This window comes from Meleagris gallopavo, chromosome 1 (assembly GCF_905368555.1).
Source record: "Meleagris gallopavo chromosome 1, MGAL_WU_HG_1.1, whole genome shotgun sequence".
NCBI classification, from domain to species: Eukaryota; Metazoa; Chordata; class Aves; order Galliformes; family Phasianidae; genus Meleagris; species Meleagris gallopavo.
The window spans coordinates 73,057,450-73,083,229 of record NC_139404.1 but is presented as its reverse complement, the minus strand read 5'-3'; the positions used below and the strand labels follow the sequence as shown (position 1 = coordinate 73,083,229).

At 40.3% G+C, this 25,780-nt stretch overlaps 1 protein-coding gene and 1 pseudogene across 1 annotated transcript; both read right to left on the bottom strand.

Annotated features, from left to right (window-relative positions):
• Nucleotides 1-1,522: 1,522 nt before the first annotated feature.
• On the bottom strand, nt 1,523-17,465 carry LOC146545414 (uncharacterized; annotated as a pseudogene).
• Nucleotides 17,466-17,588: 123 nt separating this feature from the next.
• On the bottom strand, nt 17,589-20,761 carry LOC100550527 (potassium voltage-gated channel subfamily A member 6). Its single transcript, XM_010716664.2, has one exon. It carries the CDS (start codon nt 20,646-20,648, stop codon nt 19,101-19,103), a length of 1,548 nt encoding a protein of 515 aa, XP_010714966.2. The 5' UTR covers nt 20,649-20,761; the 3' UTR covers nt 17,589-19,100.
• Between the last annotated feature and the right edge of the window lie 5,019 nt (nt 20,762-25,780).

The following is a 25,780-nucleotide window of genomic DNA, read 5'->3' as shown; positions in this document are numbered from 1 at the left end:
CTTAGTATGTACCCATGAACATGCATGTAAAGATTTGAGCTCCCTTCAATCTGTGCTTGATAGCTGCAGGCTGCACAAACTCCAAGTTTTTGCATTCATCTTAAGTAGAATGCAAGTAATGTGGTATTTAGACAAACAACTGGTATTGTACGATACATTGAATATACAAAGCATGTTGTAAGCAATGACTACTATTACTTAGTTTCAGGCTTTTCCAATAGTTTCTCAGCAGCAAGATGAAGCAGTTGTTCTGGAGGCTGCTGTGTAGCTGCTAAGCTAACCCTTCAGGGGTTAAGGGTACTGTTATTTATTCAAGCAAAATGTCCACAGAAGGCAGATGGTGTTATTTCTGAGTAAAGACACAGAGAATCAGCTGGTGTGTCTGCATGGAATAATCTGTACAATTAGTTTGAATTCTGGAAAGCCTGGAAATTCAGAAGAGAAACCTGTGATAGGACAAAGTCCACCTCATGCTTATGCTGTCAGAAAATGAACCAAAAGCCAGTAACAAACTTCTGTGTGGCACAATGCCATTCTATGGGCCATGGAGATATTCCACTGACAACATGTGGATGTGCTAACTCCACTGTCAGACTTACAAATGTACAGAGGTGAGTTGACCCCTATTTTCATGGGAGGTGGGAAGGAAAAGTCAAATGCTTGAACTGGCATTTAATTTATTTAAGCAGTTTCCTTTACTACTGGAGAGAGATAAGTGGGATCACGATGACATGATGGGATGACTCCTATGACTGGAGAGTTGGAATGGAAGAATACAGGATCTTTAGGAAGTATAGGCCTTCAACTAAAAAAAAAAAAAAAAAAAAGATTTAAAAAAAAAAAGAGTAGATTTAGATTAGACTTTAGGAAGAAATTTTTTACTCAGAGGGTGGTGAGACACTGGAACAGGTTGCCAAGCGAAGCTGTGAATGCCCCATCCCTGGAAGTGTTCAAGGCCAGGCTAGATGGGACCCTGGGCAACCTGGTGTGGAGGGAGGTGTTTCTGTCCACTGCAGGCAGTTGTAACTAGATGGTCTTCAACCCAAGCCATTCTGTGACTTAGTGTAGATATCACTGCTGAGGTGTGTCATGAAACCTCCACAGACTTGGGTTTTACACACTGGCTGTGTGGAAGCACATCTTTTTCTCTGCATAAACAAGACAGAAACTTCCCTGATAACAGAAATAAATTATTTTTTTTAAGCAGAGCATTTATCAGCTTGTCTTGCTTCAGTTATTGGAGGACATGGTTCAATATACATACTTCTGGAGCGAGATTAGGACCAAATGAGGCCAAATGCTGTCCAACCAGTTTATTGCAAATTCTAAGTAGTTAAGGAATGCAAAACAGATGGGGAACTTAGCGATAGTAAAGAAAGGAATACTAGCAAATGGGTTATAAAGTAGAGATAGACACCACCAGAGATCTCACAATGTCTTGTTGGTCCATAGGGGACTGCAGGCCTTGTTGGCCTGCACAGCTGCAGTTTGGTGGAGAGGGTACACATTCTACTCTTCCGGTTTTTATCCTCTTCATAATGTTGTTTTTTTTTTTTGCCAGCGGCAGTGGTTGGTTGTCAGGGGCACTTATGTTTTATTCATCAGGAGCAACAGCAATGCTTGATCTAGTTGTCAGGGACAATGACATGTCCAGAGTACATGCTCCTCCCACTGGGCAACTGGTAGTTGATCACGTAATTGTTGCATGACAGGCAGATAGGTATGTGCATTGGCTGTATGGTGGACCTCTCCTCCAAAACAACTCACATAAGTAAGCTTGAATGCCCCAAAAGGAGCAACAGCTGAAAATGGTTTCTCCTAGTTTCTCAGCCACATATATTTCTCTTACCATTGTGATCATGGTAAACATTAATGAGAAAAGCTTGCCAAGCAGATTACATTTTGGACAGGTGTTTCTGAACAAACTGAGACAAAAATTGTTCCAGCTTCTCACACTACCCAGTCAGAGTTTCTTAACACAGTCCCATGCTGGTACTAAGGACAAAAGCATTGAGGAGAATAAGGAAAAGAGAAAGACACGTGTCTAGGGCTGATTTATACAATGTCTGGACTGATCCATCAGAAGAGACAGTGGTAAAATGCACAGTAGATTCAACACTTTAGGCAAGTTGGATAAAGCAGGGGATCAAGCAAGCAGGGTGAAAACATGAGTGCTGTTAAAGCACATAACAAACAGAGCAGAACTTGCTTTACATGCAGACTGCTCGGAGGCCAGGAAAAGAAATCTAGTACCTATGCCAACTCCTGGAATCCTTGGGTAATCCAAGTTAAGTTAGTCTCTTTATCATGTTCCAGACTTTCACATATAGTATGACTATAAGGAATAAACACGTCAATGTTAGGGTTAGTAGGATTACAACTGGGTGAGCACAGAAGTAAAAATTCCTGTTGCTGTTGGTGACCATCCAAGAAGCTCTCTGCACCAATGGTGTTCTCCATCCTTCTTCACCCTTTCCAGGACACAATGTATCTCTTTTGTATCACAGTGAACAGTCATTAGAGTTTTTGTCCATTGTCCCAGATGAGTCGTAATAGTTGGCATAGATTGTCATGTTGCAGTAATTTATTTACTAATGCAAGATGCATTCCTGCACGGGCAGGTAGTAAATCTTGAATTAACATGTAATTGGGTTGTAACAACTGATATGGTATAACTGGAACTGAGTAATCCCATAATGTTAGTAAAATTACAAACACATACGTATGAGCAATTGCTTGTGTCTACAGTAATGAGGTTCTAATACAGACACATCCTTTTCTAGTATAGACAAACACTGTTTCAGGGCTCTCATCAGGATGCATTTCCATATGGCAGATCTTTTGCTCAGTGTCAAGACAAATGTTTTGAACTTTGATGGTATTACTCTCACAAATAAATCTGTGTTGTTCCCATCCAGTACACGCACCAACGTCAACAGTTTACTATTTGTTTCCATTTGTTGGCCCATAGTTTGTGTTCTACTGAGTAGACTATAGCTCCATTGTGATTCAGTCCCAGTGCAATGATATTCATTATATGATATATACTGATGCATTGCATAGCAATAGGACAAAAGCTGTAGACAAGTTATTAACAGACCGTAATTAAAATAAACTAGATGCCACCAAGATTGAAATTTTCTTTCAAATTTATTTGCATAATCCTAAATCTCCTTTCGAATTTCAGTGGGTAAAGTGCTTCCTTCACTTTCTCTTACAATTGCTGCTGCCATAGATTGATGGAGAAGAACGCAAGGGATGCTGTAATGCATCTAAGTCACTTGTTGCAGAGCTTAGTTTATTTATAAGCGTTTTGATATCTCTTCTCTTTAGGACTCTCAGTCCTGTCCCTATGATTCCAATCACATCTCTCCACGGTCATTTAGTTGGGGTAAGGGTTTGCCTGTGTAGCCTGTTAGCCATCCTGCATAGGATGTTTTTAGAAATGGTAAGCAGGTGTGTTTGTCTGCTGAGATACTGGTTTGCGTTGACAATTTTATGTGTTTAGGAGACTATGATGGATTAAACAACATCTGTTGTTGGCTTAGATTTCTGATTGCATATGGTCCAACTTCATAAATCTGTGGGGACAGAGCCTTTTCACCATTCTCTATAGCAGTGGGGTTGATGTAGGTGGGGTGGTTGTTGTTCGGTATTTAGTAATGCTCATTTTAAATTTCAATGGTCATCCCAGACCACTGCAAGCCCAGAGACAAACTATGAAAACAGGTTGTGTCAAGGTAAAATTATATCAGCAGTCCAAACTTTTAGTGGCACAAGCTTTCCTTCAATTTTCACTTGTTTTGGCATTACTCACAATGATTTAAGTTTCTTTCTCATGGATGGACTCATGGATCATCCAATACGCTAACTTTATTCTTTGTCCTGAATGCCCCAGGAGATGGGAGGAGTCAATCAGTACTATACTAGTTCTACTCAGCTTCTCACACAACTCTTTCAAAACATAAGAGTGAGCACAGCTTATTTCTGTGCAGTGAATAGGACCCACACAGGTAGGAGAGCCCCTGGAAACAAGACAATGGAGAAGTCTGGTCTAGGAGTGTAGAAGAGTGTTCTTTTTGCTTCTGAAGCTTTTTGGAAGATTATATTAACAATGTCAAAGAGGAAGGATGGCTCCAGAGCGCTCTTTTGAGCAGGGAACAAGACTTCCTGCTCTTTGTCCTTTTATTCTTTTCTGCTGAGAGTTTTTCCACCAGCAACTGAGGGATCTGCATGGGTCTGAAAATTGCACAGTAGAGCCATTCCATGTCATAGTCCACGTTTTCATGTCACTGGTTTCAGAAAGCCTCAGGAGTTAGGAGCTGTTTATTATGAACTTAGGCACCAGTTATCTGACTTCTACAGATAAAGAGTAATAAGTGATAAAGAAATGAGTCCCCAAAATATAATCATTTGCCTCTCATCTCATGTGTGCCTTTACATGTGATTGACAATAAGAATATTCTGATCATCCTTTCTCTTATTTGCCTCCCTGAACAATCTGACTCAGTGTAACTATAGGTATATAACATCATACAATTTAGTTTTTAAATGTGTCCTCTGACATTAATTATAATTTGCAGTTCTCATGCTTTTTACTTCCTTGATGCAAAAATGTTATCCATACAGAACATCACAATTCTTCACCTGACACAGACTCTTGGAAGTTCTGAAGAATTCATCCCAAATTGGGAGGCCCATCTTTTCAAATAATGGCAACAATGTAGGAAACTATTTTTCTGAATGCCTATAAAAGACCTGCATTCTCCTTTCCGAAATTCAGTCCCTTTTGAGTGTAAAACTGATGATCTAATGTCACCGGTGTCTTTGGAAATCATTGATCTTTTTTGTACTTCATATTAAAATAGTATTCAAAAATAAGTAAATAGTAACTGAGTAATGATTAAGTAATAGATTGACAAGGAATACTTCAGTATTTAATTTATCTTGTATCTCAATAATTGCCTTGCTTCACTTCTTTTCCTTTTAGATATTTTACTACGTTTAGATTAATAGAATTACAGGCATAGCGAAACCTATCTTAGGTCCATCTGCCTTTCTTCTCGATGTGAGTGATTGTAATCTTCATTTAAACGGTGCATTGAAACACCATTATAAGCTTGGATCTACCCTCTGTTTTCACGTTAGTCCCTTCACTGCCATAAAACATCTGATTAGCCCTTGCGTACTTGAAAGACCTAAAATTACAGTTTTGCTGTTCTATAGCCATATTGTTTGAGTTTTTCACAATATTTTCCATGCTGAATCTGAGATTTTTTTATACATTTACTTAATTCTGTAGTGTTTGATCCATGCAGTTGCTTTGTTTGTATAGAACATTTGTTGAAAGGAGATCCAGAAACAGATTGCTTTTGGATTTTCAAACACTTCAAGAAAATGTATCATGGTAAACTCAAACAAAAAAACCTGTTTATGTTATATTCATTTTAATTATTGAGACTGTTTTTACATAATCCTCACTTTGGACAGGCAGTTGACGTTACATACCTTAACCATGCAATACATTTAGTGCAAGAAAAGTCTTGTTCGCTATTAAGGGGTCTTAGTAAATAAATTCAGAAACCATAGAGGAGCATGGATTTTTTGCTATGAGGAAATTTGTAGGCCCTTTTTCTCTACAGGAGAGTTGGGGCTGTGGAGGCAGCTCTGAAGGCCTGCTTCAAACAGATGGTGGCAGCAGTAGGAATCCAAGTGCCTCTTGATTTGCTCTCAGTAGGTTCAGCTCAGAGCAGTTCATACTAACAAGTTAGGCACAGGTTGCCCAAAGAGTTGCTAGATGCCCCATCCTCGGAGACACTTGAAGTCAGGCTGGACGAGCACCTGATCGAGCTGTAGGTTTCGCTATTCATTGCAAGGGGATTGGACCAGGTAGCCTTTAAGGGTCCCTTCCAAATCAATGATTCTGTAACTGTATTATGATTCTATGACTGTATTTTACAATTTCTAAACATTTGTTGAATTATTAATGTACATAGTGGAAAAAAATGAGATCCAAGATCTCAGATATTGAATATGTCTTCTGTATTTCCTCTCCATTCTTTCAGTGGAACATCTCCATTGTAAGCAACATCCCAATCAAATCCAACAATATAAAACTAAGAGCAGAACCAAACCAGTAAACCTTGCTGTGATTATACACCACACAATAAAATACAACAACTTGTCATAGTTCCACTTAACACAGCTCTTGCAGACATCTGTCTCTTCCTGTAAATTGTCTAATTTACAGATTCTCTGACTTACCAAACTTCAAGAAATCAGAATTTGCTATGATTTTTTGGAAAACTGTAAGGAGTCTTCATATCTCCACTGGCTTACTCACTGGATTGAAAGCTTTCCTCTTCAACATATAAATCTGCAGGAGAAAGCTTACATGAAAAAAAGATCAGTGACAATATTCTGCTTTGAATATTGGTAAAGATTTAGTCTGCACATCAGAGATTTCTCACAATTTAGGTGAACCCAAAGCAAGCAGGCAAGCTGGTGGTTTGATGTACATTATTAACAGTTGAACTGGATATTTCCTAAAAAGTTTTTGTAAGTAAGTACATTTTACAGATTCTCATTTCCAACATTTTGCATACCTGTGTCTCTATATAATCACTGCTTATATATGTATCTTATGCATATGAAAGCATTTATATATATTTAAATTTGTAAGGGAATTGCAAAGTCATGGCCTGAACCAATGAATGAGCACTTAGTGAAAGGACATAGCCAGCCCTGGGAACGCAGGTGAAAGCAATTCACTTGTGCAACCAGAAGTCTCATTGCTCTCTAAGTCTCATTTAAGGGCTGGCAGCCACAAGGGAAAGATCTTTACTGGAGATCCCTCCTTTTGGATTATGTGGTGAGCCTTGATCCTTGGAATGGGTAAGCAAATATTTCTTTCTTTAACTGGGTTGTGACCATCACCATTTTTATTTTTTTTTTTGGCAATTTAGAACTGGTTGCCAACCATTACCTTTCCCTATAACTATGTTATATATAGTTATATATATGAATGTATCTATAAGAAGTGATGCACAAGCAATTGCTCATCACCCACTGACCCAGAGCCCTTCCTGAGCAGCGGAAGAGAGCCACATGAACTCCCAACTGCTTCAATACTCCGTCTGTATGATGTCGTATGGTACAGAATACCCCTTTGACCATTTTAAGTCAAAGATCCTATTTCTGTTCCCTCCCAGTTTCTTGGGTCCTTTGCTTAGAAGAATGGCCTTCTAAAAGCTCGATCTGCCTCCAACTTCTACTACAGCTATGTCACATCTGAAGCTGGCTTGAATGATTTGTATTCAGACATCTTCTGTGGAAATACTGAGTGAGATTATTAAGCAAAGAAGAGCTCAATACTCATCTCCTCTGAAATTCACTTAGCTAATTGATATTGAGAGTTCACAAATCTGCTCACTGTTTTTTTTTTTTTTTTTAAGAGCCAGAGAAAAAAGTAAATAATAAGGTGAGCTGCAATACTCTCCAGATAGCACCTTCTACTGCCATTCTTCCTCCCACTGCAGACAGAAAATTATCAGGACTATAATCTTTTTATTTCTTTTTTCTTTTCTTTTAAGTTCTAAAAGATAACATGCTAAGTGGAAACAGGAATTGCTCAGAGTGATGGGTTCTAGCAAGTCACACTGCATTGCACAAGCAGTTTGGACTTATTAAACAACTTTTTTATCTGTGCATATTTTCCAATTGCAGAAAAGAACAATTGGCTCAGTGACAGCCAAAGCACTGGAACATCCTTTCTGTCATTCCTAATGCATACAACTAAGAATAACTTGGTTGGAAGGGACCTTACGGTCATCTAGTTCCACCCCCTCCAATATGGACAATGTTATCAGCCACTAGTTCACACTGCCCAGGGCCCCATCCAATCTGGCCTTTTAACATCTCCAGGGATAGAGCATCCACAGCTTCTCTGCACAACCTGTTCCAGTGCCTCACCAGCTTCCAAGTAAAAAATTTCCAAATGATTTCATATCTGTATCTCCCCTCTTTTAGTTCACAATGTGGTCTAGTATCCATGATATATTTGATCTGTCACTTCATCTGGTTTGGAGTATCTGAATAGCACCTCACTGAATGCACAGAAGTATTTGAGCTGACATTGGAGCCACACTGCTAACAATCAGAAAGCCAGTGGCTACACTGTATTGTCTTGTAAAAAAGGTTAGTTTACAAATAATATCAATAATAATTGTATCTCTCATTACAGACCAAAGTACAAAAGATATAATTGCAAAACTTTGCATTCTACCTTGTTTGCATACATGCTGTTAAAAATAAAAAAAAAATCAGAACACTATAAAAATAATAAGATATATTCCAAAATTTTTAAATAACTCATTTTTTAAAGAATATCAAACAACTGAAATCAGAATGCTCTCACAGACATGGCAGATTTTGAAGAGGTCTTTTCTGATGGAAATACGACTTACAAAAATATTTGCAGTGCGCTGTACAAAATGAATAGATCATCAGATACTGGATAAATGAATAAGCAATTCTGAACAACTTCAAGAGTGTTTTTGAAACTCATTGTGTCATCTCCAAGGACAAACTACAAAGATCAATTGTTTTGTGGGTATCATTTAATAAGCATGAAAACCCCTTGTCTACAGCACTAAAAGGATTGTATCTGACAGTATTATTCCTGATACACTAAAATTACAGCATATTTCAGATCCTGAGAAATATACAATGTGTCTTCCATATCTTCATGGGTCAACATCATTTACTTGTAGGATTTGTTCCGGTGCTATTTACCTGTACTACTTTGTGATATCAACACCTTCAACCACGGTTACTATGGCCAAGAATAGACAGAATTTGTTCTGCAGCACCAAATGACTCATGGGTTCTGCTCATTTAGACTTTTGTTTTCTTACCACTCTTCATAGCTAATTGTGCCTTATTCTATCACCACTGTAAAATCTAACTAATAATACTTTCTCACTACCGGAAAGTTCTTTGAGCTCTGAGATAGCATATATGATTTTTATCACATAAGCACTTCAATCACCTTTTTGCTGATAGTGATTACTCCTGTAGGATCTTTAGCATTAATATGTTTCATGTTTCAAGACTAAGGCATACACAACTGCACTGCATATAATGTAACAGCTATAATTAAGATGCATAGAAGCACATACTAATTGTGTCTTCTTCTATCAATGTCAAGATCAATTGAGCTCAGAAACAGATGCAACACTGCTTATTAAACTTGTTCAATCAGTCTGTAAATGTCATAAGATAATTTGTTTTTCCCTTTTTCATACTGCTGTAACTCAAGAAATTATGACAAGCTCTTAGAATAACTTACACACAACCAGGTTTGTATGTACCATACTGACAATGTCAATGATAAAGTTTGGTGTTCATGTTCACATGCTTCCGTAATGTGCATGGTTATTGGTAAAATTTTGCTTTGCTTTTCTTTTTTTTCTAATTAAGGAATTAAAAAGGAGAGTTAAAAACAAAAACAAACAAAACAACTGAACTTGCTAGCCAGAATTAAATATAAATCACGAAGTGATGGTTTCAAATCACGTAAGTGAGCACAGAGCAGCAACAATTTAGAAGACTCATAGACAAAACATGACTAGGTTTTCCTATGTGCTTTTGTGACACAGAGCTGAATGGATGGGTGAAGATCCCACCTTGATCAATCATTGTTGTATCCCCTGAGCTCAAAGTGTCAGTCATATTGCCACAGAATTAGATGAACTCAAAGAGGTGAAAAAAGAAACAGGAAACCACTGTCTCTGCCAGAACAGTGCTTTTTAATAGAGGATTATTCTGATAACCTCTTGTATGCCACTGTTATCAACTTAACCTTCAGTTTAGTGAAGGTTATTTGTCACTGTTGACTTCTGCATCCAAATCAGAAACCCGAGCTGAGCTGCAGCAGAGCTTGCTCAAGGCTTTTCTCAAAATTATGTGCTACTGAAGTTACTCCGAGGAGTTAATAATAACAAGGAGTTACCAGAAGCCCCAGAAAGAAGAAAGATCAGTGAAGACCTTGAGACAGGGAGAAAGAACCAGAAACAGTCAGCAGAGGTTCCAGGTTGAGGGGAAGGGCAATGGACAGAGATTGTTGTGCTTTCAAAGTGCAAAAAGTAAGAAAAGCTTAAGGGACTGGCCTTTCCTCTGTCTCCAAACTATTGCATAGACCAATCAGGTACTGCCTCACCCATCCTAACCTCGTACTAGCACTTCTTTCTCTTCCTTCATTTCCACAGAGAAACAGCCATCTCCAAAGACTTATGTTCCTCCCACAATTCTTTCTATCCATACACCAAACTGCCCAAGTACTAAATAAAAATGTCAATAGGGTTGGGCATCCTGCAGCTAAACAAATATAATATGTCAACTAATCTGTATTTTTTTTCAGAAGATACAGGCAGTAAGATAGAATTGCTTATATATTTGGCATCTGAAATACAATCTACGTTCAGCATTGCATGTAACTACTTCTGTATAAGAACGCTTTCACAAATTTGCCAGAGTTCATTTGAAAAAAAACATTTGCTTTTTTCCCAAAACAAGTTTTCATTTCCTTATCTGTTATACTACAAATCACTTACTGCTTTCCACTATAAATTTATTGACAGTTTTTGCTCTATTGTTCACCAACACCACTTAAATAAAAATAAATAAAATCTCTGGTATTTTTGTAACTACAGGTCTTGCCAATCTTTTGCTGGTCTAGAAAAGACAGATTCTTCCAAGTTTCTCTTGTGAAGTAGTGTTGATCCACCTGATAATTCTTGCTGCCATTCCCATGCTTCCTTCCCACTCTGACTTAAAATTCACCAAATTTAGGTCACCACAAAGGCACACAACACTCCAGACAAGGCCTTAAAGAATTAACACTTTCCAGGTGGTAGCAGAAGTTCTTCTGAGACTTTCAAGAGTTGTATCTGAAGCTTATGACTTCATCACTCTTGTGACTCTGACACTGGTACTCCACTCCCAATTTGTGTCTTCCACAAATGATATGCTTGCTATCAAAATCCCTATTTTAATTGCTGTGCTATTTAGTAGCTTCCAGTTTCTTTAAGTCCATTATTCAGTCATCATTCACGTTCACACACACACAGTGATGCTTACGTTACATCACTGCTAAATTTTATCTTAGTCCTACTGCAAATACTTTAAACAATCTAGAGAGTAACCCTTGAAGAATTCCTTTAAGAACCTCCTTCCTTTCTCACAATGATTATTTTTGTGTTTTTTACTGACTCTGTACTTCCTCTATTGACCCTCATATATCCAATCTGAAGTGGTAATTTTCCACACAGCATACACTAATGGCTTTTATGTAAAGCTTTTTCAGAGGAGACATCATTAAAATCAGAAGTATTGGAGCAAGAAAGAAGTGATCTGATTTGCTTAAACTTAGCATATCCTGAAAATGGAGACCCTAGAGTCAGCAGATCTACAGCCAACCTGACAGGACTGTGACAGTTTTCACAGATGGCCATAACAGTAAAAATCTGTAGGAGGAGTAGAAATTGTCTCCATGCCTACTTCTGCTACCCTTCTGTCATTGTATTATTTAAGAACTGCAAGTATAACTTCCTACCATAAAAAATCTGTCTCCTTAGAGACAGATCATATCGAAGCAAGAGGAAATTGACAGAAATTGGGATAGAAAAGAAGGCAAGGATCTAGAAATGGAATCTGCTCTGCTTGATATGAGCAGTCTACTGACCCCAAAAACCACACACCAGCTTGACTTCTGCCAGGCTCATAACTGTTAAGGGCACAAAAGAGCTGAGTGTGGCACAGCATACAGGCTCAACTTATGGTATGGTAGTAGTGCACCTTCCTAGAGCACCAACGCATATAAGCAAATGATGAGACTGTGGTCCAATTTTGCTTTCATTGCAGATAAGTTTGGAGTTACTTCACTGACATGGTTCTTTTCCAGAATTGCACCAATGCAAAAGAGGGCAGCATCTGCTTTCTGAAAATGGAAGCCATCAATCTAATTGAAAACAACAGATGCATCAACAAGCAGCGAGCAAGTAATGTTCCACTTTTTTTTTTTTTTTTTGGTCAAAGAACATTTCGTTTCTCTCCAGAGAATGCAAGAGGATAAAACAATAAGTGCTTGAAAAGTTAAATCTTATGTTGGCGTAAAATCATATCACAACTTTTTAGGTGAATGAACCTACAACACCTAAAGATGGGGCTACAATCTCAGTGAAATACGTTAAGATTTATTACATTTTATTTACATATATACAGTTATTTACTTTTCAACAAACTGTCTTCCAAAATTTTACAATAAATATTTTTATATCCATTTAGCGTAAGTAAATCCAAAGACAGATTTACTGAACTTCCAGTGATATTTTGTATGAAGGCAAGGTTTCTCACAAGTCTTGCCTCTGAGGCAACACAGCTTCAGTACTTTAGAATGACATCAGTCATTCTACATTCTACAACAAAAGTTGATGAGCACTTTCCCTAAAACTTCCCTCCTGCAACTCTTTTCCTTTCTTTCATTAAGGAAAAGCTGGACACTGGAAAGTTCAACCTGTAAATGTGCAGTACAGATAACATGGATATTTCCTACAGAGAATGTTTATCAATACAGTAAAACTCACACTGATTCCAGTTATGAGTAAAGTATAAAACTATGCCGTAATATTCAAGTTCTTGTGCCATCCATCAAACCCTGACCAGACTTCCCCAGAGCAAGCAAAAACTCAACTAGTTAGGCAAAGCATACAGAATTGACATGTGTACTAACAACATAAGCCACACTGGAAAATCAATTTTACTGTGGTCCCTTGCCTACTTTCCCCCCACAAATATTCTCCTGGATTTGCCTCCCTGACCAGAGTCTTGCCTTACTTAGGACTTAATGTCCATATCATTGAACTCCTTACTGTAATTAACAAGCAGTTTCATTACCAACTATTCCTCAGGCAACTAAGGACATACAGCTTTCATTGGCAATTTTTCATTTTATCAGAGGATTAAGGCTTCTGATCCTGTAGACACCTGCTCTTCTTAACTTTACATGTAAAGCAGATGGCAGCAAATTGGGAATTGCACTGTAAGCATGCTGATAATATGGTTACAAACATACTCAGAATGTGATTTGTCTGGAGTGTAACCTCCAAAAAGCAGAGATGAAGAGATCAGATCTCAGTCACTACAATGTAAATAGAGCTATCTTGCGCTTACATATCTGCAGCTGAGTGCAGAATCTCATTTAGTCTTTAACTTGTCCATGGCCTGCATACTTCCACCACCGCATTTAGAAATGCTTCTGTTTTTGTATTTGCCAATATAAACTTAAAGAGAAGTCTAACTTTTTTGAGCTCAGTAGACTTACTTGGACTCAAGTCAGATGAGAGTTTTCAGGAAAGCTGAGGTTAATTCCTGCTGTAATCTGCATTCCCTGATGTAAACAGTACCTCAAGAGAAGAAAAAATGAAGGTAAGCACTTTAACAGATAGTACATATGTTTTGACTGTACGCAGAAGATTCAATATAAATGAAAGTAGTTGTGTTAAATGGAGTTTTGCCAACTTACATTAGTAGATGGTGAGGATCTGGCTCATACTATGTTTTTGTAGTTTATAGTTATCTCTTTTTTTTCGCCTAGAATCAGATTCTCCATTTAGGCTGTAAATTTTAATTAGGAAATCCCTCTTCACCAATTGCAAGAAATTCATAGTTGTTAATTTCACAGATGAAAAATAAATCTTACCTACCTCTGCTACAACAGCAGAAGCTAGAGCTGTTAGTTCTTTTGCTTTTAGGGGTGATCCTGTTCTTTTCATCATAGTATGAAAGACGCTTCAGCCCTTACCCTGCTTTTTGCTCCCTTGAATTTCCTTTATACTCATTCTTCTTTATCTCTGCAGGGAACTCCATACATCAAATGAGTGGGCCTAGTAGAGAACACTTTGTCCTGTCACCTTCATCCTTCCAGCTGCTGTAGCAATGACTTTTATCCGTATAAGCTGGATCACAACAAACAGGGCCAAAACAGAAAATTACTCAAGGAACTCAACATGCAACATTTTCTAAACAGGAACTGAACTTTCACCTTGTAGAAAACTTCATGAATCCTTCAGTAATACTCTGAAATACGCAAAACAACGTCTCATGCCTTTTAAACTTACAGTCCATCAGATGGTTGATAAGCAATGAATAAAAAAGGCATCCACAATAAAATTCTTCTTTTCCTTCCCTCATTGATTTCTTCCCTGTTCTGATTTGGTGCAAAATATCCCATGGAAAATTTTCTCTATAACTGATTGTCACAGAATGGCCAAAGGTTCAGGAAAAAGTAGTAGTCTTGTCCATAGCAAAACTTTATTTCCTAGTGAGATTGTTAAAAAAAGGATTCTGTATTTTTTAAAGCAACGCTCCTCCTTGTATTCCTTGTTACTGAGCACTCAGAAAACTCATTGACCAATTGGCCCCCTTGTCCCTAAGCGTGTCTTTCACACACCCTTCATCTCTCCATGTGCAAAGATATAAAGTCCCTTCCTATCTCCTTGTTTGAACTGCCTGTTTTCAAACACTGTTAACTATCTGTCGGTCTGGAGTTTAACATGGCAGCTGTACACAATATAACATGATGGGATCTTCACTACCAAAGAAAATGGCTGTAAAGGTGGCATGATAATAACATATTCAACAGTGCTTTTGCTTCTAGCCAAAGTCACAGGGTAGAGAAACATTCTGTGAGATTGTTACGAATCCTTGGAGATGCTACTTTGCTTCAAAATATGTGGTCTGCCTTAAGAAGAAAACAGTTAAACAGACAGACAGATTTGTATTTCAAGCATCCAGAGGAGACTGCTAACAGCTGAAAACTTAAGTCCTCTATAAAGGCACAATGTCACTTAAGTCAACTGCAAAAATTCTGAACGCTGCTTAATACCAGAAGTGCTATAATATTGCTGATGACTGCATGACTTGGCTATCCTGGTTTGGTTTTTGTTTTTAGGAGATGCAAAAACAGATCTGCACGTTTAAATAAAACTCCCAGGTTACACTTTCCAAACTTGTTAACTTTTTGTATTTCTCTTAGCTCTAACACAGTAATTCCAGGGAGAAAACAACACTCCTGTTTTACACATTTTCATTTGCACATTGTTTCCAGAATTGGAAAATATGGAGTGCAAAAAAACTGCACATAAAGTGGTCTGTTTGCAGCAAAGTTCCTTTGCATGTGTGTGTCTATATGCTTAGAAACCCACAGCTGAATTTCACTTGATAGCAGAAACTCTTATTATCAGAACATCTCTACAAGACATGCTACAGTTTATGTTACTGGTTATATGTTTCACATCTTTTTTTTATTTGTTGTTGGAGTCTGCATGCCCAGCCACACACCACGCTGGCTGGAAGAACAACCTGTTCTTGAGAGGTATGGCTCCTGCCTGGCAGGGGCAGAGGGGTTGGGCCAAAGGGAAGAAACCAACACAAGGAATTTTCTGACGTAAGCAGAGCATAGCTCGTGCCTCCTCCTGAACTCATGCTTAACCTGAGCTTTTTATATCTTACTTTGGGGAAACTTGTATCAGCTGATACACTTCTGCATAAAATAATCCCAAACATGGACATTCTACTAGGAGACAGCAACAGCCTCGACACATCCTTCTTAAATAGCAGGTTCTTCTGCTAGCTTAGTGCACTTGCAAGGACAACATAAAACTGAAAGCCAATCCCTTGCATTCAGAAGAATATTTCATCGTACTGAATCTGATACACAACTAAGAACAACAACAGCATTTTGCAAAATTAATTCAGACACCAAGACAACTTTTTACACAAGATCAACAGAGATTCCACCTTGCAGTGGGATCCAGTATTACTGACCCACAAGTTACATGCTTCAAGAGATGCAGAACGAAACCCAAAGCCCAGAAATTCAGATAAATTTGCCTCAGTTCCAGTGAACCAAAAAAGCACTAGACACTTACAGACATCTGTGCAGGTAGCCTGGAATGTCACTTTCTGCTCTCTTTATTCAAGCAAGCTCTTCTCATCTACAGAGCCATCACCATATCACACCATACGTGTTCTCCCGGGCTGATCTGCAGTAACAAATGGCTTTTTGCTGCTGACCAGTGAGAGAGAACAGAGGAATCAGTGCAATGTCTGTGCACTGACCTAAGGTAAGTTCCCTGTACATTAGAAATCTCTGAGAAGACAATGGGTCTCTGGAGAAGTGCAGCAGTTAGGACTTACACAAACAACTTCTACCTTATAGTCATGACCCAGATGAGGAGAGACACAATAAAAGCACTCTAGGCATGCAGCCAAATCTCAGGACAATGGAAAATAAGCAGGGTAACAAAGATGCAAACAGATCCCATCTCACAACCCTGCCAGCTCAGACGATATTAAAGGACGTGTCCTTAGCAATCTCAGCCTTCTGTTTGAGAAATATGATATATACATATACATAAAACATATTCTATATATTTTGCACCTTACATCTGTTTTGTGGACTATTCAGTGGACAAAGAATTGGCTGGATGGTCACAGGGTTGTGGTAGATGGATCTATGTCCAGGTAGAGGCCAGTGATGAGTGTCCCACAGAGGCCTGTCTTGGGACCAGTGCTCTTTAACATCTTTCTCAGTGATATAGACAGTGGGATCGAGTGTACCCTTAGCAAGTTTGCTGATGACACCAAGCTGAGTTGTGCAGTTGATATGACATAAGGAAGGGATGCCATCCAGAGGGATGTGGAGAGGCTTGAAAATTGGGCTCACAAGAAATAATGAGATTCAACAAGGTCAGGTGCGACACTGCACTTAGATCAGGATAATCCCAGATATGCGTACACAATGGGAGAAGAACTTCTTGAGAGCAGCCCTGTGGAGAAGGACTTGCAGATCCTGGTGGACAAAAAGCTAGATATGAGAGAGCTATGTGTGCTTGCAGCCCAGAAAGCCAACAGTATCCTGAGCTGCATCAAAAGAGGGATGGCCAGCAGAGCAAAGGAGGTGACTTTACCCTTTACTCTGCCCTGGTGAGGCCTCATCTGGAGTTTTGTGTCTGGCCTGGGACTCCCAGCACAAAAAAGTTGTGGAGCTACGGGAGCAGATCTAGAGGAGGGTCATGAAGATTATCAAGGGTCTATCACAAAGAAAAAAATTGAGGGAGCTGAGCTTGTCTAGCTTGAAGAAGGCCATGAGAAAACCTCATTGTGGCCTGTAGGGGAGGCTATAAGCAGAAGGAAGACTGATTTTTATATGGTCTGATAGTGACAGAATAAAAAGGAAGGGCTTTCAATTAAAAGAGGGGGAAGATTTAAGTTAGATGTTAGGAAAAATTCTTCACTCAGAGGGTAGTGAGGCACTGTTGCCCAGAGAATTTATGGATGCTCCATTCCTGCAGGATTTCAAAGCCAGGTTGGATGGAATACTGGGTAGTGTGACCCAGTGGCTGGCAAACCCGGCCATGGCATGGGTGTTGGAATTAGATTATCTTAAAGTCCCTCCAACCTAAGCCATTCTATAGTTCTATGACACTATGATTCTGCCTGTCTTTGCTTTCATAAACACGCACACATATGAATGCAGAACATATATTCACATTTAAAAACAAAAACAATACATGTATTTGCATGAAAGTTTACAAATAGAATCTAAAAGTATTTGTTTTCCCTTTTCATCCACTAGCAACATTTGAAACATTTTAAAATAGGGAATAGGCAGAGATGCATGTTTTTCTCCACAGATCACATTTATCTTAAAATGAAATTCTCTGGTCCCTTGACAAGCCCAGTAATGCAGGCTAAGGAATGTATTTTGCATTGCTACTGTAAGTTGCGCTTATAAAATCTAGTGCATGAAAAAATCATTTCTGTGCCTTCAATTTAAGAAATACCCAGAACTGGTTTAATCAGTAATAAAGCAAAATTACTATTTCAAGGTTACCTCTTTTTCCTCTCGTTTTAAAGTTCTGGGGTATGCTATTGAGTTTGTGCAGATGTCTTAGGGAAGCTGGTGTAAGGGCCAGCTTCTAATGCCAATACATTTATCCAAGGGTAATTTATGACTGTGACCCACAATATCAGCAGAATTTTCAGACAGCACAGGTAGTTGTGTTTTTTGGCAATATCAACATAATACCAGCATGCAAACTTTCCTCAGCTACTGAAACACTTCAATAAAAATGCAGTGGAGTCAACTGTGTTCACATGCCTGAATACAGAACTAAGTAGCTGAAGCATAAACTACATCTCACTAAACACTTGTGGAAATAAATTGAGGAGATAACAAATCAATTTTCTCAAAAGTGAGAAGGCACCACTACAAAGGTTAACTTGGTACTATAAAAGCCAAGTAACATCTAAACACTGGCACAAGTAAGACTTAAATAAGATCAAAACACAGAGCATCTTCAACAAGCCTGTCAAATCATTTATGCCCACTTATGATAAATGCATATACGAAGTAGCAAAGTGCTTTTATATTTTTGCAATTTTTTAGAAACATAAAACAGGAGGATCTTCTGCAAGCCAAGTGTTGCAAACAAGAAAGGCATCTGTTTGCCGACTTTTCCCTACAGAACTCACTGTGAGCCTAGCTAAATCATTTCCATTATTCAAAGGCAATGGCGTTGCAGGTGTGACTGATCCCACAGCCAAGGGCACCAAGCTGGCACAGGAATCAAGGGTACAGCTTGAGCCAGATGTTCATAGCCCCTTTAACTACTTACTCCCTGTAGAATCCTTCAGCTGAAGTTGTTGTAAGGACTTCTTTGCTAATGGAGTAGAAAGATTAGGCTTCTAAGCTAAAATTGGATTATAATGGTCTTCAAAAAAAAAATAAAAAAATCCATGAGGGAACAGGGAATGACAGCTAGCACTTCACAGAACAAAGCAAGAACATTTCTGACTGCACACAGCAACAAGAAACAGCATATTAGGACAGAAGAGCCCATTATCACAACGACTCCGTTTACAGTATCACAATCCACAGACTGGTATGTAAATGCTGAATAGATCCAACTGCTAGTGGGAAGACAGCTGTGCAGCAGCTTGCAGCTCTGTGCCTGGACCCAGGATAACAAAACTGATCACACTTCTGTCAGCATTTTCTTCTCTTTATAACCCTGATTACCAGGGGGAATGAAATTGGAATATTTCATGGACTCCAGGTCTTCCACTTCCAAAAATTCAGATTTGCTGAGAGACTGATTACTGTCCCCCTTTTTGGGCTCAGAGAAGGGTGACTGCTGCTGGCCACAGGTCACATGGGTATACTGGCACTGCTCTTCATTATCAGTCTCTCGATGGTAAAAGTAGTTGAAGTTGGACACAATGACAGGCACAGGCAGAGCAATGGTGAGCACACCCGCAATGGCACACAAGGAACCCACAATCTTGCCACCAATTGTCATGGGATACATGTCCCCATAGCCCACAGTGGTCATGGACACCACTGCCCACCAAAAAGCATCAGGAATGCTGGTGAACAACGAGTCAGGGTCATCAGTCTCTGCAAAGTATACGGCACTAGAAAAGAGGATCACACCAATAAAGAGGAAGAAGATGAGGAGGCCTAGCTCCCTCATGCTGGCCTGGAGAGTCTTCCCCAAGATCTGTAACCCTTTGGAGTGCCTGGAGAGCTTGAAGATCCTGAAGACTCTGACCAGTCGGATAACTCTGAGGATGGCCAAGGACATAGCTTGCTGCTGGCCCCCATTGTTGCTGCTACTCCCAGACTGCTGCTTCTGCTGTGGTTGCTGGGCCAGCTCTGTGCCCAGGGTGATGAAGTAGGGGATGATTGCCACAATGTCAATGATATTCATAATGTTGCGAGAGAAGTCAGGCTTGCTGGGACAAGTGAAGAAACGCACAAGAAGCTCAAAGGAGAACCAGATGATGCAGAGTGTCTCAATGAGGAAAAAAGGGTCAGTGAAGAAAGGGCCAGCACCAGCAGTGGGTTGTGGAGACTGTGGGGTCCCGCTTGGTGGTGGTGGTGGCAGCAGCATGTCATCAGCAAGTACAGCCAGCTCCCCAAAGCCAGGCTGAGTAACCTTGGGCTCCTGACGAAACTCAGGCAGGGTCTCTAGGCAGAAGATGACAATGGAGATGAGGATCACCAGCACAGAGACGATGGCAATGGCACGGGCTGGTCCAGAGCTCTCAGGGTACTCAAAGAGCAGCCAGACTTGGCGCTGGAAGTGGTGCTCAGGCAGGGGCTTCTCCTCCTCCTGAATGAAACCCTCATCCTCCCGGAAGGTTTCAATGGCCTCCTGGCCCAGCTGGTAGAAACGGATCTCCTCCAGGAAGATGTCGAGGGGCACATGGACTGGCCGCCGGAGCCGCCCTCCAGACTGGTAGTAGTAAAGGATGGCATCGAAGCTAGGTCGGTTGCGATCGAAGAAGTACTCGTTGCGGAGAGGGTCAAAGTAGTGCACCCGGCGGCTTGGGTCGCCCAGCAGCGTATCGGGGAAGATGGAAAGGGTCCGCAGCTGTGTCTCGAAGCGCAGCCCAGAGATGTTGATCACTAGCCGCTCGCTGCTGCAGCAGCCGCTGCTGCCCTGCTCCTCGCTCGTCGTCTCTGTCTCGCCACCGACCACCTGCGGGGCCGCCAGCGCCAGGGGCTCCTCTGCCCGCATGCCGCCTCCCTGCCTGCACCCCCACTTCTCCTTCAGCGGGCAGCACCACCCGTCATCCGCACGCCGCCGCCGAACCGCCCACCGCCCCGCCTGTTGCGCCACTCCCGCTCTGCGCCTGCCCGGCGGCCCGCCCGGCGGCCCCTCCTTCTGCCCCGGTCCTGGTGCTGCTGCCTTCTGGTCACCACCGTGCAGCGGTTCTGCCTTCCGCGCCGCGTGCGTGTGTACGCACTCACATGGGAAAGGGAGCGAGACAGGACTACGAGCTTGGTTGATCCATGCCACAATTGGCATTTGAAACCGAGCAGAAACTCACAACGGTTCACTTTGTCCTTCTGAAAATTGAGCTAATAGGTAAGGTTGCCTCCATCCTTCCTAGGACAGAAGTCTATTTTTCCCTTGAAAGCCCTTTGTTGGTGCTAAGTATTAATAGTAATTAAGAATAAAAATAAAAAAATTAAAAAAAAAAAACAGGAAAACAGGCTTTTATCATCCTTGTATTCAGTGCCTTTGCTGGCTGCAAACCATATGCATATAGCCCATACTAACTTAGCAGCATGGGTATAGAAGCAAAATATTTCCCTCTTTACTCCTCCTACTAACTAGCTGCTAATACTCAGTTAATTAGGGCCTTGGACTTTCTGACCAACTCACGGTGGCTGTCTTGTTTGTCTGTCCTCAGGAGGGAGGCGAATATAGTCTAAATCCATTTTCCTTTCTCACTCAGTAGCACTGAAGATGGCTGCTGCAAAAGGAAGTGTATTTTTGCTTTGTATGAAGATGTCTGGCACAAAAAGAAGCATATTTTTCTTTCATATTATACATATTGCATGGCAAGCAGATGAAAAATACGTTTCTGAAGAATATACCTTTAAAAATATATTTACCATTATAATAGAAAAACGGTTCTTGATGACTCTCCTTTTTCAATTATTACAATAAATAATTTGTTCACATGTTTGAATTATTATTCATTTACATGGCTGACAACTAAGAAATAATTTTAAAAACAGCTTTTGGAAGGGATGGACAAACTCCTGGGTTTTATAGGAGGATATAGGATTGCCTATGTTGCAGTAATTGCTATGAACCTGCACGAGGTTTGAATCAGTGAGCTTCAGTAGCACAGAAGACAGTGTGGAGCTCCTCAACAGTTTTCAGTATGATTTGCTGGTCCACACAGACTTTTCAAACTGCCACAGCTCTGATCCTTGCAGTACTTGAGCTAGCAGTGTTGCAGATAGCTCTGATGCCTGTGCGTGGTATCCAGCCATGTCTTCCTGCTCTTCTTGGCTGCTGCCACAGCCAATCTTAGAGCATGCACCCAAATGTTTGTTCCTGAAAGCCCTTAGGAAGTGAAGTCATTTTGCTTCCCTGTCAGTACTTGGGTCATCCCTCTTACTCGGTATCAATTCTGTAAGCTTTTGCAACATGCAACTAAAACCTTTTTAGCACTGTCTGTTCCCTAAATGCTCAAGGTGGTGCTGCCTGTGCAACCACGCCCCTCGCTTCTATATTAAGAGGCTGTGCCAGCTGTCACTGCTCAGCTTCCATGAACCATCTTGATAGGATAGCATCTTGCAATAGTACACAACTTGCTGGAGAAGCACAGGAGGAGAGAGCCAGAGCTGCCAAAGGAGACAAGATATATTCTCCAGAAAGCAACACAGCAATATCATAACTTTCTCTGCAAAGTGATTTGGCAGCTATGTCTGGGGCCAGCACCCTAAGATTAGTGCCAGCTAAAGGTACCACTAAGCTGCTCTCTGAACTAGTGGCTGTGTTCACATCTCCAGGCTCAGCTGTGGCAGGTCGCTTCGGTTCAAAAGTTAAGAATGATTACATCTTCCCCCAGGACATAGCAGTCAGTAATCATGAGGTGCACAAAATGATCTTCATAGATCTATGGGAGAACTTGCTGCCAATTCTAGCACAGCAAGACACCTGGTTCTGGACTTTCATCCTAGTACAGAATCTAGAAGGGCATTGCCCCCTGGAACCTGGCTTTGATAGGTACCCATCAATCTGTGGCATGCAGTTCAGCTTCAGCAAGCCAAACAGTTCCTGGGGTATCTTACGGATCACTGAATGTGGTTCAGCATTTTGGATAACCATATTAATTCCTTTTAGAGCTTTTTCACTGGTTTTGAAGTGCTCAGCACTGGATCTGCCGCAAAATCATGGATATGTAGCATTTTCTCACAAAAGCCAGACTCAGGGCCCCTCAAGATAAATACTCCAAAACTGAGACATCCCCTTTAGGTATCAAGATTTGTATCAAGATATACACAACTTCTTCTCCACTTCTCTTTCCATGGTGTATGGGAACTATTGAATCACAGCCTGAATCTCTGATTGATCACCTGAGGCAAGCAATAAGTCAGCTGTGGGAGCACAGATGAGGGCAATTCACCTGTGTGACCAGAAGGAGTGGAATCTGGCTCCATCTCTTGTAGACCCCATTTAAGGGCTGACTGCCATGGAAGAAGGATTTCCTCCTGGATGTTGCTCCCTTCTAACTTTTCCTGCAAGCCCAGGATGCAGGTGAACATTTTCATTGATTTTCAATTATCTCTTTCCACCATGATAATCCTTCTAGCTATCCACTCTGTAGATACTAGCCTAACCACTCTGTATATTTGCAGATTATACACCAGCTTAACACTCTGTATGTTTGTTGATTATACAAATGGTTTCTGGATGTTTCATCTTCTCCCAGACTTCTCAGTTTCTAATCCAGGTATCTCCCACTCACCTGACTCAAGCAGGACACCTCTTCCCACATTCATATACTCTTCTCAGTTATGGAGCATCTCCTCCCTTTTAACCTACTAGATTCTTCATTTATTTGCAGATCTGTGGCCCTAAGTATAAAGATCAGTATAATTTTCTTATCCTTTTTGTAGAAATCCAGCTGAAACTGAATCCTGTGTAATAAGTACTAAAGACAATGAGTAACTGCCTAACTCAGTAGAAGGAGACACAGAACGAACAGGAGAACAGCCTACTTCCAGATAGACTACAGAGAGCTCAAAGTTGTGTTTATACCAGCAAACCACCAATGCTGCTTAGTAAGTTAGCGTGGCATTGGCCTGGAACTATCTATGAAGTCTTGAAAGCAAGTCAGAAAGTTAGCAAAGATGAGAGCATCTCAACAGGTAGTTAAATTTTTCTTTTTAGATTTGAGGTGGAGGAGTTAGCAAGCATTTGGCTCTGTCAACACGAATAAGGGTGATGGAGACCTGCCCTGCAGAACAGCAATGGCCTAAGAAACCATACTGAAATAGTGCTCTCCATGGTCAATGGAGGGTGTCTGGCAGATTTATTTGAGGGACAAACTAAAGCATGGGTGTCCAGCTTTTGGCCTACCTGGGTCACCTTGAATAAAGAGGAATTGTCTTGAGGTGCACGTACATAGATCACTGACAGTAAAATGCCTCGTGTTTATTTCCATGGAAATGACAACAAATATAAAGAGCAGAAAAGCTCTCTTTGATAGAGAAAATTCTCAGCTACAAAACAGCGTTTTTCAATGCAGTCACTGCCATTAGCTATGTATTATTGCCAGTGATGAACAAGAGCATACATGTCATGCTCTTAAAAATCTGTATCACTTGCTGGAGATGACCCAATGTCACCACTGTTAAAACACACCACCCACTGCCTCGCTGTGATGACATCCACTGTTTGATCTACGTAAGTGTTCAGCAAGCAGTGATGAAGGGCAATGGGTGCTATTTTCTCCACATAAAGGAATTAAATTTCACTTATTTGCTTCATATGTACTTTCATGTCATATACATTTTGTTACTATGTCTCTCTGCTGCCATATATGGCAACCAAATTTAATGGAATATTGGTGGGAAGGTTCATCCTCTACTGCCATATCACCAACATTTATTTCTGAGGTAGTAGGCCAACAAAACAGGAGGCATTACTCTCAGGGCAGCACTCAAAATATATATAACGTAGTTAATGTATATAAGAAACAAAACATTTTAATTTTTATTTTTTTTTATAAAACGTAAACAGAGCAACAAAAACATAAAACAAGTGGGTTATTTGACTGTTTTTATGAAACTAAACATCAGTCTATTTGATGGCAGTAGTTGCAGTTCTTAATGAATTCTCAAGGTGTTCGTCAGATGTTTGATGAATTCTCATACTGTTCTCGTACGTCACCTCCGAAAATAGTTCTTCACAATGTACATGCTGCCAAAAATCAATGACTTGAGTAAGGCTTGATTGTTAAGCAGGGGATATTTTTTTCTAGTAAAAGTAGTTTTATAAAAGTCTAGGACAGAGATATGATCAAATTTTTGACTTGAACATCTGATGCTGGGACATTCAAGCATTGGGACGCACATTTGGCAAAAGCTACCTGGTTAGTCAAGACTCAGGGATCTGCCAATTGAGCTGTTCTGCCCAATTAAACCTACTGAACTATTTCTACCTCAGTGGGCCCATGACGCGTCAGGCCATTACATGCAAACAATAGATGGGCTTGGGATTGAGGAGTGGATTTAACTATGAATGCTATTGCACAGGTTATCCATTAATGTGAAACATGTGCTGTAATTAAGCAAGGCAATTGGATAAAATGTCTTTTTATTTTTTTTTTTTATTTTTTTTAATGAAGGACGATGGCTGAAAAATAAAGATACAAAAGCCTGCAAGGTAGATTATACCATACTCCTACAGACTCACCATGGCAGACGCCATGTGTTTAAAATGGTGGAAACAATCACTGGCTGATAGGAAACATATTCCATGTCCCATCCCACCACCCAACATACTAATCTTGGTCTTGAAAAGCAGATCTTTTGGTAACCATGGCACTCCAGAAAGAACTGAGTTAGACAATGGGACTCATTTCCAAAACAATCAAATGACTGCTTGGGCCAATGAGTACAGTATTGAGTGGGTATGTCACATTTCCTGTCATGCACCAGCCTCTGGAAAAATTGAACAATACAATGAACTGTTTAAGACTACATTGAGAACAGTGGATCCTGGAACACTGAAACATTGGGACACACAGTTAGTTAAGACTCAGGGATCTGCCAATGGAGCTGGTCATGCCAAATCAAAGCCCCTGTATACCATAGAAGGGGATAAAGTGCTAGTAGTGCACA

Bases quoted from the DNA above. Each gene is read 5' to 3' on its own strand.
- LOC100550527 (XM_010716664.2), bottom strand. From the start codon at position 20,648: ATGCGGGCAGAGGAGCCCCTGGCGCTGGCGGCCCCGCAGGTGGTCGGT.